Source organism: Pocillopora damicornis, chromosome 7, assembly GCF_964200805.1.
Source record: "Pocillopora damicornis chromosome 7, jaPocDami1.2, whole genome shotgun sequence".
Classification (NCBI taxonomy): Eukaryota; Metazoa; Cnidaria; class Anthozoa; order Scleractinia; family Pocilloporidae; genus Pocillopora; species Pocillopora damicornis.
Window position 1 is genome coordinate 12,956,492 of NC_142676.1, and position 15,352 is coordinate 12,971,843.

Consider the following 15,352-nt stretch of genomic DNA (forward strand, 5'->3'; position numbering starts at 1 on the left):
GATACCAAGAATGGAGCTATCATACTTTCCACCAGACTTGACAGAATGATACAACAAGAGCTAAACTTCACCATCCATGACTCATTCTTCCTCTGCTGTGTGGTTAATGATGACAGAAGGTACAAAAACTCTGTGGCAAACAGTGTTGCTCCAATACCTGTGTACACACTGCCGAGTCAATGGAAATATTTGGATAGTAAAGCCAATCAATCAAGACGCCTATTGGCCAATCAGCAGAAATATTGGATCACTAATGCACAAGTCTCTCCAGAGAAAAATCTCGCCCAACAAGCTGTTAGCAGTCTAACACAAACAGTAAGAGAGATGAGATCTGAGAGCTTCAGGTAGTACCCACGAATTTTCCGAGCTCTGTAACTCAGTTAAATTTCAACTTCAATAACATAAAAAATGACAAAACCTACTATCCAGTTGCTTAAAAAGGGAAAGGACGGCCCGAAGAGTAAACTTGAGACCCTAACCAAAGATTTCAAAGAGCTATTGATGAAGAAAGAATCAACAGCAAGAACAAGACAAGATGGTGGTTCTTCATCACCAAACCATGAACTTGAAAACATTGTACAGTTTCTTGGTGATGAATATGGTGACATGCAGGATTCTCACTCTGCTACCCTGTGTAAATTATCCAAACTTGGCAAGGATTTGTCAGATATTTCAGCCAAAGTTAAGGAGATATCTGACGCTGTAGAAGTGCTATGGCAGTACAGCTACCAGTACAACTTAAAAATCTTTGGCTACCCACAAGTTTACAAGTTCAAATCATCAGAAGACATAGCAAAACTGTGTCTTCATTTATTCCCTTGTCTAGGTGTTGATGGAAGCACACTTAATGACATTGACATCTCTCATTACATTCCAATAAGAGCAAGTGCTGCAGTAAACAAACCAAAGCCTATAAAATGCAAGTTCACCAGGTGTTCTGCCAAAGAGAAAGTAATGGCTGCCAGGAGAGCATCCAGTAACATTAGCTCCGAGGATCTTGGCCTACCAAATAACATCTCTTGAACGTATTGAAATCTACGATCACCTAACACCAGAGCTGCAAGAGCTGCTTTATAGTGCCAACAACTTTAAGACCCAACATGAATGCAAGAATGAAACTTCAAGACTAATGTCGACATAGGAGTTTTCAGTTCCTAGAATTTTGATTAATTTTGTTCTAAAGGATTTTTTAAGAGTTCTTGGATAAGATCAAAGTTAGAACGGTGGATGACTTGATGATACTAACACTGCAGAGCCATAGATCATCACACCAAACAGGTAAGTCACTGAACTTTTGAATACTAACAATATATCTTTTGATTTCTGTTTTATTTCTTTGAAATGGCTTTGAACAATGACAGATCTAAGTCATACGTTAAACAATAACAAAAGGTAAACAAATGTCTACTTAAAGAATTGCCATATCATCAAATGAGTTAGTTTGGCCCTCTCCCGTGGCCAACTCAATAATTCACTGAATTCTGAGCTCCTGACCAAATGTGATATAGAAAAGCTTCCCAATTTATATGATTTGGATTTATTTAGTCTCAACAAAATTCATGATAACAATCCAGCATAGATACTCTAATTAAAAAGATGAAAGATTAATTACTAACTGTAATTGTGTTTGGTCTGTAGTTTTCCTCTTTACATATTATCCTAATACCTAGATGTTTGTAAGCACGAACATTAATGTCTACATGTTGTAATTTTATGTGAATATTTATAGTATAAAATTGTGTAAAATTATTTGTAGACTGTCTGGTTTGCCACGATTAGCTCTTTGCTATTTGCAAGTCAGCCTAATAATAACCATCTGATGTGAACAAATAAAAACTTGAACTTAACTTGAACTTGAACGAATCCTTATCTTAACATGGACAATTTTTATAGTGACCCCCATTTATTTCTTGAGCTAGCAAACTCTGGCAGTTATTTCTGTGGCACTGAGAGGCCTGGAAGAAAAGGTTTTCCTCAGGACATTGCCATTCCAAAAACTAATGAGGGGTGCTAGCAGAGAGGACACTATCAGTTCAGGGGTCATGACCAACTGATTGCAATGAGCTGCTTTGACAGTTGTGGTGTGTATCTTCTCTCAATCATTCACCCACCAAGAAATCCTGATTGCATTCTACAGACTGTGACACCCAAACATGATCATGAGCAAGTTTATGTCCCCTGTCACCCCTCACAAGTTTCTTACCAAAAGCACATGGGAGGGGTTGATCTTTCTGATCAACTGATCAAAAACTTTTCTGTTATCAGAAAGTCAAGGAAGGCTTGGGAGAAGCCCCTGAGTTATGACTTGAAGGTGTACTTAATGGATTCTTTCATCATAAGGAGTAAAGCCAAACCTCTATCAGCCCAGAATTTTATTGATTATCAGGTGGTTTTTTAACTCCTTGGTCGAAAGTTATTTCAAAGAAAGTCTGAACAACCTCCAACCCTCCCAACTCATGGAAAGAGATGAGAAGAGGCTCAGTGACCAAAGGCATTCCTTGGAGGTTACACAAGCAAGGAAAGATGAAATCCTCGGAAAGAACCTCTGATACAAGTCATTCATTGTGTGTGTGACCTGCAACCATACTCCACTGTGTCAACAAGGGCAGGAATTGCTGGGGAAAATGGCATGTGGAATGCATTTACTAGTAACAATGGGAGACCAAGATATTTTCTAAGAGTATTTCAACATTTCTGACTGAACCTCGTTTATACATAGTAACTTTTTGAAGTTCAACAACGTGAAGTTTTGCATTTCATGATTTTTGTATCTGGTAAACAAAAATCAAGAAGTGATTCTCCAAAGTTGTTTTATTATACAAGATTGTCAACCTAGTTTTTTTAAATATTTTTTTCAATTCAAATAAAGTAAATTCAAATTTACTTTCAGAATATCATAGCTGTGATAAATTGCATGCCAGTCTTCACACAAGGCATTTACTTGGGTCAGTAGTTATGCTCAAGCAAATACTCTTCAACTTGCCAATCAGACGCAAATAACAAAAAGTTGTGTAACTTTTTAACTATTTATCATAATTACAAGCTGTTTTTTCGATTTTGATCCTTATAAAGTGTGTAAACTTGATGGAATAAAAGCAGATTAATCAGTTTCTTCCTTCTGGGGTGAAAGGTGACATTATTCAGAATTTAATGATCTTTCATCAATAGTGATTGTGTGTAATAAGCACCATGGAAGATTAAGACAGCCTTTGTGCCCAACTAATCTCACTATTTCAAATAGATAATTTTAAAATGATAATAAATATATATAATTTGTTCTATTTAAGTGGAAACCTGATGGTCTGTGAGGTGAAACATACCACTGGGTGTGGTCACAAATATTACCTCACCCAAAAAATTGGGCCTTTACCGGTTAAACCTTACTCCAGTCAATAACAATTTCCACTGACAATCAGATATTTATGTACACTGATGCTAATGAGTTTCAAAATTTAGTGGACCACATTAATGGCATCATTAACTCATCAAATACACATAACTATGGTGTAATTATTGAATGTAATATGTCAGTTAGGTTTTTTTGGTCACGAGCAATGGGCTTTTTGCTATCATTGACAGCCACAAGCATGTAAATAGCAATGTTGGTGGCATGATTGTCATGACAAATGACCCTAGGGGAGTTATCATTGAATTCTCTAATTGCCTGTCAAGAAAATGCAACCTCACTTAGGACTGGAAACCCTAAACAAGGTAAAATATACATCATGATCAGTTTCATTGTGACAAACAATAAGTTAAAAGGCGATGTGTCATCAATTTAGGCTTCTTTTTTCATACTTAAATTGCTGAGAATTTGGGAAATTACTGTCAAATAAAATGTAATAGGGACCTGTTACCAGATTAGTTCTTAACTTATTAGTAACTAAATGAAACATTCCAGGAAATTAAAGAGTCCACTTTGATTTCTTCCAGAGTACCATTGTTAGTTTCAATTAATAGGGTAACCTATAATTTCAGTTTCTTGCAACAACATAACAACTAGTGGTGATGCTGTTTTTTTTCCCAAGTAAATTACAAAATAACCCACGAATTGGTATTTAGTTCTCTTAGAAGAGAGACGAAAACAACCAACTATGACAATCACTTGCATCTAGTTGACAATGTATAGGGCTTGAGTTTAGGTCTGAGCACTCCATAAACATCCACAACTTTGCCCTCATTCTTGAGGTCCCTTTCTTTTATACACGTGTTTGCTTACTTGGACACTTAAGCTTTGGATAGATCACTCATGAGGATAGACATGCAACAAGCAATTGAAAATTGGGTGACTTGAACCCAGCTGATGATGTCTCGTAGCTTGAAACCTTCACAGCTACACTTAAACTGTTGCTGGCTATAAGGACTGGAATTCCATTGGCAGCCAGAATCTCCCTGGCCCAATATAGAGCTTTAGATATTCCAGATAAAGCTTTGGAGCTGAAGAAAGAAGGTCACACCAATGTAGAGAACTTTTGTGACTGTAGCATGACAATTCGTCACGCTAACAAACTTGTGACTATTGTTTTGTTTTTAGCTTTTGTCGATTTCATCTTGAGTTTCAATAATGTGATATCTCGTTTTTCCGGTAAGAAACGCGTGATCTTTAGAATCTTTTTGTGATCATTGGAGTGAATTCAGAACAATAAATAAACAGAAAACTTGTGGATTTACGTGAGTCTTCAGTGTCTCTGGGAATCAGGAAACTCCCCACACCAATTACACTAACCTAAGCACTGAACTTAGTACTCATCAGGCAAAACTGCTTCCTGAAAGTTTCCCAGCTATGACCAAAGGTGTCATAAATCTGATATTCAGCAGTTGCTCTGATTGGAACAGACTCAGGCATAGACTGTTACTACCATAGTCATCACAAGACTTGTCCAACATTCGGCCTACCCTCAAGAGATTAAAGACCTAAAGGCCTGAGGTGAAGTTAAGTCATTCAGTAACATTGTTGGTCTGAATACAGTGCTTGATGACTATGGTATTCTGAGAGAAAGGGGTGCATAGCATCTTCACCAGTTGCTGATGCTGCTAGGAATCAGATAAGTCTGCCAAGCAACAAACATGGTAGTTTACCACATCCACAAATTGGCTATCTTGGCTGCAAGCACTTCATATCAGGGGTAAGTGAGAAGTTCTGGACTCCCCAGATCAGAGTTCTGGCCTGATCCATCCTTGGACAATGTATCCTGAGAAAAAAAGTTGAGTTCCATGCCCATGATTCCACAAATGACTGAACTTTCAAGAAGGTACATGATGGCTTATGACCTTCGTATGGCATAGAATGTAAGTAAAATTGTCCTAAGCTCTCCTCTATGTTTTTATGTCATTCAACTCACTTTCTCTGGTTTTCATTGTTTTATGACCTTATCATCCAGAACCACTTTCACAATTCACAAGTGAATAAAGTGTAGTTGTCAAAACGTATCGTTTTCACTGTGCATCAGTCCTCTTTTGGAATTTGATTAACATCTGTTGCCAAACCCTGAAGAGTTGTTTGTCACCTTTAGATGGAAAAAGAAATTCAGTAAGCTAGATCTATCAAAGTCTTACAAACAAATTCTTTCACCAGGACTGTACGAAGACATAACTATACAAAGTCCCAAGAGTTTGAGTAGGCCCACTTGTTTATCTTTTGTCTATTATCCGCAGCCCCTAATTTTCAATAAAAAATTGAGCTGGTACTTTTGGTTTTACCGATGGTCATTTTTTCTGAGAGAAATGACCAAAAGCATTTAGTTTATCTTAATGAAATTTAAGTGAGGCTGGGAAGCGCTGCCCTGAGATTTTCAAGAGCAAATTCATGCAGCCTACCATTGGATATGTAGGTTATCACATAGATGGGTTAGGAATACATGCAATTGAGGCAAAAGGTTAAAGCCATTAGGAAATGGCCTGCACCCAAAAATCAGCATCAAATGAAGTTGTTCCTCACAATGATAAATTATTCTTCAAACTTTATAATTATTTGACTATCACCTATCCATTACATGAATTACATAAAGATGGAGTAAAATAGAAATGGTCTATAAATCAGCAAAGGTCATTCCATCATTTCAAGGACAAATTGTCCATCGCAACTGTTTTTAAAGCACTTCAAGGAGAAATTACCATTAAAACTTGACACAAAGGCCTCATTACACCGTAACATTTGTTGGATTGAATGAAACTGCTGTGGCAGAGATTGCACATCGATTTTGCAGCTCCCTTTATAGATAAAATGTTTCTGACTGTCATCAATAGTCACTCAAAATAGTTGGAAGTAGAGACAATGTCCAGCATTGCTGGTGAAGCTACAATAAAAAAGCTTCCCTTTATTTTCCTTGATATGGCATTCCAGAGCAACTCATGAGAGACAACAGTACACAGTTCACTTCTGAAGAATTCTGTACATTTACAAAAGCAAAAGGCATCAAGCACACATTTGTTGCTTTGTATTATCCTCAATCTAATGGCCATGCAGGGCCATTTTTCAAATGTTTAAGCAATGTTTTTTGGGGGAGGGGAGAAATTTGAGTAAGCAAAGTTAACCACAATTTCTGTTCAGTTATCAGCACTACAGGCAAAACACCAACCAATTTATTCTTAAACCGTCAATTAAGAACAAGGCTAGATTTAATGCATCCTGAACTCTATTAGAAAGTCTTTCATAGGAAAAGGGAGGAAGGAAGATAATTCACCCCTGGTAAAGAATGGCACCATTATGGAGCAGACTCATTCTGTCTTCTATAAAGTTTTAATCAGAGATCAACTTTGAAAACACTATGTTCACCAGATTCATCAGAAGTGTGAAGGCAACCAATATAGCTCACAGAAATTAGTAAAACACCTTCAAACAATAAAATTAACCATGATATTGTTGACATCCAACCAGTAACACTTCCACGCACAGAATAAATGGAAAATGCTACACCAAAACAAAATGTAAATAAAGGTACCAAAATAACAACCATGAAACCATGCACACAGCCAGCCTTAACTATACCATCCAACTGATCAGCACAAAGTACTGCAGCACCTGGGATTGGATTGATGATAATTTGAGAAATTAATTAGGAAACCTTTAATAAGTTAAGGGGGAAGGAATCGTTTGTTCCTATATTTGGATAAATACCTTAGCTATTAGATACCTTGTGTTCATTTATTAGCATACCCTTAACTGTAGTCACAGGATTATCCTTATCACTGTATATAATTAAGCTAATAGCATCCCAATAGCAGCTGTGTAAAGCACTTGGTTGGGGTAACTCTTTACTCTATCAGGGTTGTTCTATTAGATATGAGCAAAGCTTTCGATAGCGTCAATCACGACACGTTAATTTTAAAATTGCAAGATGTCGGAATTTCCAGAGACGCTCTCCAATGGTTTCGTAGTTACCTAAGCAACAGGACACAAGTAGTACGAATCCATTCAACGCTATCTGAGCCTTTGTCCGTGACCAACGGCGTCCCTCAAGGAAGTATCTTAGGCCCACTACTATTTAACATATATACGAACGATCTTCCATCGATCCCACAGAAATGCAGCACTCAGAGTTATGTAGATGATAAGAAACTCATCACTTCCTTCGAACTTAAAGACAACCTGGATGCAATTGCTGATTTGGAAGACGACTTGTTTAAAATAGGAGAATGGTGTTCCAACAACCAATTGTTACTTAACCCTGGCAAAACCAAGCTGATGATATTTGGCAGCAGGCAGATGCGTGCAAAATTGCAATTTCGCTCCCTTTCCATTATGGGTGAGGACATCGTCCCCGCAGACACCGCCAAAGACCTTGGTGTGATTTTGGATTCTAATTTAACTTACGATGAACACATAATTAAGACCGCTTCCTCGTGCATGTCCCGCCTCGGCCAAATAAACCGTGTCAAGCATGTTTTCGACAAGCGTACACTTTTGATGATTATTAATTCCTTAGTTTTCAGCAGGTTATTTTATTGTTCCAATGTTTGGTCAAATACCTCAAAATGTAATGTTGACAAGTTACAGGCGGTGCAGAACTTCGCATGCCGCATTGTTAGCGGTGCGCGTAAATTTGACCACGTTACACCAATTCGCAAGGAACTAAATTGGCTTTCAGTTCAAAGCCAGCTTTACTACAGGAACGCTACTATGGCCTTCAGATGCATGACTGGTCAGGCTCCAGATTACCTCTCATCAAAATTCATAAAGCAAGCCGAGGTTAGTCGACGTAGCACCAGAAATTCGCAGCTTTTGCAAATTCCATTCTTTAGAACAGCTAGCGGTCAGAGAACATTTTTCTATAGAACTGTAAACTTATGGAACTCTTTGGATAATTCCTTAAAACTGTGCAACTCCGTTAAGGTTTTTAAAAAACGTTTAAGGACCAAATTACTCACAGAGTTGTAATTTTATATATTTGTATGCTTTCATTTTTCTTTTAGAACATTCAGATTTTAAAACATTTTTAATTGTAAATAGGATTTTTAATTGTAATAGGATTATTTTTATAACATTGTCTTTGAAAAGCCCCCTTGGGGAAAGTCAATAAAGTATGTTGTTGTTGTTGTTGTTGTTGTCAATAGAAGCCCATAGTCGGTAGTTGGCTGTCAGCCCTCATTGCACCGCCTACCGCTGAAGAATTTAAAATAACTTTTATTCAAACTCTTGTTTGTGTTCTTGGGATAAAAATATGTTAACTCTTCTACATATAAATCTTGAGCCATTTAATTCATAAAAATTTCAAAAGTATGTATGCTCTCAGTGCTCAAAACTGACAGTAGTTCACTCATCAAAAACGAGTAAAATGTACCACGAAACAAGTGAGAATTACAATTACTCTTACTTTTGGACGAGTATCCAGTTTCTTGTTTTCATCTGGTTTGTATTTTACAAATTTTAAGTCAATAAAAACAACCATTAAATGTGTGCTTTGTCTTTATTTACGAATGTGCAAAGACCCATGCCGTGACGCCATTGTGAAAATGGAGAGGAACTGGTTCAAGCAAACACTTTCTAGCATACACAGTAGATAGCAGCAATGCATGGCGGGAAATTGCTTGGCATCATGGCTGCTCACCGCTGTTTTTCTTTGCTTGGCTATTTCAAAGGAGCAGAGCAAAATACAAAGCAAAGTACAAGCAAAGATAAGGAAGCTTCAACAACAACAGGCTGTAAAGATTCCGAGCCAAAAGCCAAAAAGGAAAGGGCTTTTAAAGAAGCATGGAGAAAGGAATTTGAGTGGTTGATGTACGACGACAAATCGGGGAAAATTGCCTACATTTTCCAAATGGCAAAAACAAGCAGTCTTCGTTTTGAAGCGGGAGTCAAAATTTTCAGCTGGATGGCCTAAGATCTCATGAAAGATCTGCTGGGCATGTATTGAGTGTGGATGCTAAAGCTGCTAAAAACAAAGGTAAAGAAAAGGGACAATCAATGCTGCATTGCCAAGACTAGAGAAAGATACTGTTGCAAAGATGGAAAAGCTCTTCAATACGGCTTACTACGTATGTTATCTCAAGATGCCTTTTTCCAGTTTTCCTCATTTGTGTTCCCTTCAAACTGAAAATGGATTTATGTTAGGACAAACATGTAGAAATGATTATGGATGTAAAGAATTTTGCAAGCATATATCCCAGGTCATGAAAGATGAGCAAGCAGCTATTATTAAGAATGCACAATTTCTGTCTGTTTGGCGGATGGAAGCACAGATTTGAGTGTGATTGAGGAGGAAATTGTTTGTGTAAGATGTGTTTTGCCATCAGCAGAAACCATAACATTTTATGTAGGACTGGAAGAGGTTCCTAGTGCAAAAGCACCTGGAATTCTTCATGCCATTGAAACAGTGATGGATGAGAAAGATGAGCACTGAAAAGAAAAGCTGATTTCTACTGGTACAGAAGGTGCTTCAGTCATCATAGGCAGACTGGGTGGTGTTGTGGCAATGTTGCAAGCCCAAGTTTCACATGTAATTGGAATCCACTGTGTTGCCCATAAATTGGAACTAGCTTTTGCTGATACTGTCAAGTCATGTAAGGTCATGAAACAAGTGAAAGAAGTACTTACTGGCTGTTGGAAACACTACAGGTACTCTGCTAAGGTAGTAAGAGAACTGAAGGAGCTTGCAGATGCTATGGAAGTCAATGTGGATAAACCTACAAAAGCTGCTGGGACCAGATGGGTACCACACTTTTTATGAGCAATTGAAGTGTTAGTTGGGAAAAACTGCAAGGTGATAGTTGCACACTTTGCTCATACAGCACAAGCAAATGATTCATCTGCTGAGATGCAAGGAAGAGCGAAAAATGTCCACAAAAAACTGACTAGCTACAGGTTTTTACAGTACTTGCATTTGTTGTGGGATATTGCCTTTGAAATATCCAAAGTCTCCCTTTTCTTCCAGAGAAATGAAGTTGCAGTATCAGATGTGAAACATGAACTAGACAGGGTTGACCTTGCCCTGCAGAACATGGCCCAACATGGACGCAGGCATTTGCAGTCGTTCCAAGAAAAAGTTGGTGATGGAGTAGTATTTCAAGTTGTGAATCTCAAGAGAGCAGAGAACGATACAAATGCATTTGCTAGAAACACGGAAGATTTGCAAAACAGCAAAGGTTTGAGAGTTTCTGCTCTCCTGTTCTGAAAGCAGCAGCTGTGATTACAGATCACAATTCATGGCCAAGAACAAGGGAACAGCTAGGACTGTATGGTGAGGAGGATGTTGTGGTCCTGGCCAATCACTACAGAAATGTGCTGAATAGAAGTGACTTTGATATCAATGAGGCAAAAGATGAATGGCTATCCTTGAAACTACATGCCTTGAATACCAGAGCCATGGAAACCCTGACAAAGCAAGTTTTCTGGACCCAAATATACACATTAAACTATGCACAGTTTTCACTTGTGCTTATGCTCATGGAGATAAGCTTTACCATGGCTGTTTCATCCTCTTATTGTGAAAGGGGTTTTTCTTGTATGTCAAGACTTCAGACTGAATACAGAAATTCCCTTGACGTGTCCACAGTCAACCACTTAATGAACATTTGTCTGAATGGTCCCAGCCCAGAAGAATTTGTTGCTGAGAAAGCCATTATTCAGTGGGTGCAAGAATCACAGAGGGCTTGCCGACCTGACTTCTTGGATTAAAGTTTAAGGGACAATGACTCATGAAAACACCTCACAATGTTGATTTTCTAGTTATCCTTTATTTAAAAACTATTTATATTACTGTAGATAGATATTATGGTACTGACAATTTCAGGTCCATCATTTTCTCTAGGAGATAGATGTAACTGTATTCTTCTGAGTGAATGAATCAAAACAATATATAGGACCAGTTAGATTCCTTCCAGGACTACTGAAAATTTCCCACTACTTGTCCAGGAAAACCAAATTAAAAAGTTAGTTTCGAGCACTGGCTCTCTTGAGGTAGATCAACTTTTGGAGTTGCGGTATTTTGTAAGTTGTGCCTTCATGTGACATTGCAATCCTATGTGGGAATATTTGACGATGGACAGAGGTCAAAGGCAAAAGCAATCAGGGTCACTACATGATTTTTCTGCTGAAAATGACAATTTTGCAAGCAAGCTACTGCAACACATAACACTAACATATTAAAACTTCTCCAGCAAATGTGAAATGCGTGTGAATTAACTAATATGAGAGTTGGTTTTCTAAAAGATAGACAACTACTTACTCAACGTAATATGATACGTATATAATGAACATCATTTGAAACAGTTTTGACTTTTCCAAATTCACATCATTTCAGATAAAAATGCTGTTGAGCAGGCAAACCCCTCAAATTCATTTGAAAGTTGTAGAAAAAGTGAGTCTGAGAAGAGAAAAGTTACAACTGAGAGTGCTACAGCTGTTCGACCAAATACAAACTTGAAGACATCAGCCTTAGAATGTACTCCTGAAAACGTGACCACAATGAAGCAAGAAATTCAGATTCTCTTTGATTTTCAAGACGGACCTGTAGTTCATAACTTTTACAAGTGCACTGCAGATCATTGTTAGCACTTCACATCTCAGGAGCAGTCCTGTCTAAACCCTTGTTGTGATAGATTTGTTCACTGTTGGTTGTTTGACAAAACCCTTGACTTTTGTCATAAAACAGAAATTTCTTGGCTTGTTTATTAGGAAGGAAAGGGGATGTTTTACTACCTATGCAGAAAACACAATACAGAACAAGTCCAAGGTTTACAATGCAACCCGTACACTTGAAGAAGTCAGCCGTTCTGGAACATTAAGTGACCCTGCAGCATAAGGATGCTGCTGAAGCTGAAATGTTAGGAAGGGTTGAAGTGTTTCACGACGAGGTGCAAGAAAGGAAAATAGTAAAGGATGACATCATGTTTAAGGCTTACTATGGGGCATACTGGCTTGTCAAAGAGGAAATTTCAATCTCTACTGGATTTGCTTAAATTCCTTGGCCTTGATGAAATGGAGCATTTCCAATATTTTTCTGCGGGTTTTATGAGAGAAATCTTTTTGGCACTGGGCTCTGCATTACTTGATAAGTTGTTGGAAAGGGTGAAGAAAGCATACTGTTATAGCTTACTTACTAAAGAAGTTACTGATGTTTCTGTCCTGGAAATGTTTGTTACCTTCATCCAGTACTTTGACAAAAGATACAGGGAAAGTTGAGACAAGTTTCTTGTTTATTGAAGATGTTCTGAAGAACTCTAATTCAGCCAATGCAGAAACTATCTTTACAGTGCTCACAGTTCAGCTAATGGAGTTTGGGCTAGAGTTAAAGAAGTGTAGCTCACTGATCCCAGATGGTGCGGCTGTGATGACCGGTGCTCATAGAGGAGTAGCGGCCCATCTGAAGGAAGTGAATCCTCGACTGATTTCTATGCACTGCTTGTGCCATAAGATTGCACTGACCTGCACAGACACCAGCAACCAAACTGAATACATACAAAATGCTGAGCTTTGGCTGAGGCAGCTTTAGAAGTTGTTTGACAACTCCACAAAGCATACTGCAATGTACTTGAAAGTACAGATAAATATGAAATCCTTAGTTTCTCTGACAAGAGTAGGAAGGTCCTAACAAAAAAGATCAAGAAAGCCTGCCAAACTAGATGGCTGTCTTTCGATGCAGCTACAAGTGCATTTTATGACGATTTTATTACAGTGCTGCAGACTTTGCAGCAACTGAAAGGCACTGATGCAGTAACCTCTGGCCTCCTAAGGAAGATAGATTCTTGCAAGTTTATTGAAACAAGTTACATTCTTAAAGAAATCCTTCCCATTCTTTCCAACTTGAGTAAAACCTTTCAGCATAGACAAGTAAACTTCTCACACATTCAGCCATCCATTAACTACACATTGCATAAGTTGACTGAAATTGTAGATTTCAAGTCCTCCATAACAGCCCTGAAGAAAGACTTAGATGGACGCCTGTCAATTTCTGAGTCGACCTTGACTTCTGCAACAGAAAATCAGCTTTCCTATCTTCTTGGAAAATATGTAACAGCCCTGAAAGACAACATTCACAGCCCATTTGATAATAGTCTCCCAGTTGTCTGCGCATTTTCCATTTTCAATCCATCAACATTGCCCCAGCTGGGCTCTGGTGCTTTTAAGGAGCATGGAACAAAGAAGGCAAAGACATTGGCAAAGCATTTCTACAGTGAACAAGCAAAACAAGAGCAGTTACTAGCTGAGTGGAAAAAATTCACATTCGACATGGATGCTTAGAAGCAAGAAATCCCTGAAGAAGTGAAAGAGAGCCACCTTGAAACAGCAACTGAGTGGTACCTCAAGCGATTGATCTCACTCAAGACATCTTCCAGTATTGTTTCCTGTTCTGACAAACATCACTGAAGTCTGCTTGTCAATGCCTGTATCTAATGCATGGCCGGAATGAGGTTGTAGTGCCCTGAAACAACTCAAGACACAGCTGAGGAACAGGCTAAATGTGGATATGCTTCAGTCTCTCCTAATGATAACCATCAATGGTCTGAAGGTTGGAACCTCTGAATGTGAATCCCTTGTTATGGCTGCAGTGGAGAAGCGGTAAGCGCAGAAGAAGAGGCGAAAAATGCCCAAAGCCTGGGTGTGATCAACCCCTGTTGCAACTTCTACTACCACACAAATGGCACAGAATGATACAGTGATTGAGACAGCTAATGCTGGTGTGCAAACACACCTGTCCTAGGCCAGTGATAATGTCAATGCCAGAGAATTAGAGGTCCACATTGCTAGTGCAGCCCTGAACCTAACTGATGAGCCAAGGAAAAGCAGACTTTGATTGTGATAGTGATAGTGGCTTTGACGATGTGGACAATACTTTACTTTTACAACTGACTCTGGGTTAATGGTTTAATTAGATTGATCTTGTTCGTAACGTATGTTCTTTCAAAGGTCTTTATGTCCTGAGTTCTCAATTATTTGAAACAAATCCCACATCATCATCAATCATGAAAATGAACTAAAGAAATTTTATCTAATGTAACATCCCTAACAATCAAGGTGTTTATAGGAGTGAGCAAATTAATCTGACAATAAACTTTTAAAACATGTGTTTTGTTGCAATATAACTCAATGTGAATATTAAAAATTTACTTTTAAAACATACCCCAGATTGCAGGAAATGGCACCTAACCAAGTGTTCATTTTCAAATTTTTCCAGGAGGAGCATACTCCCAGACCCCCCTAGTTTAAGGGGCACTTCATGCCCCAAAACACATGCTACACATGTGAAACAATGACTATGTATTAAACAAGTCCTCAAAGTCTACTTAACCTGGATATGACCTACTTTAGAATATGGTGCTCAGATGTAGCACAACATTCCTGCCTTTCTTTCTGTTTAGCTGCAATCAGTTCAGAAAAGAGCCCTGGCTATTATATATCCCTCCCTTAGCTGTGCAGACGCTCTTAGTTTGGTCCAAACTACATGCCTCTCAATGGGGAAGAGTCAGTTACGCATGAAATACATACAAAAGTTGCACAATATTAGTCACCTAAATCACTTTTTATTGCCTAGTAGCAGAGGTCACAATCATGACTGCAATCTCAGGGAAAAGACAACCAGTAATAGCAAAGCACATAGCAACCGGAACATGTGGCACACAAAGCATTCTGGTTACCCATGTAGTGGGTAAATGCTAAAAGTAGTGTTATATACATATGGCATTGTTAAACAGAGTAAAAATTTTTCAGCTTGTATTTCATCCCTGTAATTCTTGGTTTTTCTTTCAACTGTAATGGTGATTAATAAACAGTTTTCATTTTATTTATTGTGTTATTAATTGCATATGGTAATTAATACAACAGAATAGTAATTTAAGATTAATCATTGTAAATCATTGTCTTTGAAAAGCCTCCTTTGGGGAAAGTCAATAAAGTATGTTGTATACTGTATACTCC

At 38.1% G+C, this 15,352-nt stretch overlaps 1 protein-coding gene, 1 long non-coding RNA gene and 2 pseudogenes across 2 annotated transcripts in view; 3 read left to right on the plus strand and 1 right to left on the minus strand.

Moving 5' to 3' along the window:
• The first annotated feature begins 264 nt into the window (after window positions 1–264).
• Window positions 265–1,153, plus strand: LOC149042662 (uncharacterized). The gene has a single exon (XM_089212692.1). The coding sequence runs from the start codon at window positions 409–411 to the stop codon at window positions 1,021–1,023; it is 615 nt and encodes a 204-aa protein (XP_089068818.1). The 5' UTR covers window positions 265–408; the 3' UTR covers window positions 1,024–1,153.
• Window positions 1,154–3,242: 2,089 nt separating this feature from the next.
• LOC149042663 (uncharacterized) overlaps window positions 3,243–15,352 on the minus strand; it is a 28,140-nt gene continuing 16,030 nt past the window's right edge. Inside the window, exons 2-3 of the long non-coding RNA XR_016188527.1 lie at window positions 5,343–5,507; window positions 3,243–5,192 (exon numbers count right to left, since the gene is read on the minus strand). This is a non-coding gene — a long non-coding RNA (uncharacterized LOC149042663). The remainder of the gene's footprint in view (window positions 5,193–5,342; window positions 5,508–15,352) is intronic.
• On the plus strand, window positions 8,873–11,236 carry LOC149042664 (zinc finger protein 862-like; annotated as a pseudogene).
• On the plus strand, window positions 11,753–13,982 carry LOC149042665 (uncharacterized; annotated as a pseudogene).

Coding starts and splice junctions, on each gene's coding strand:
- LOC149042662 (XM_089212692.1), top strand. CDS start 409: ATGACAAAACCTACTATCCAGTTGCTTAAAAAGGGAAAGGACGGCCCG.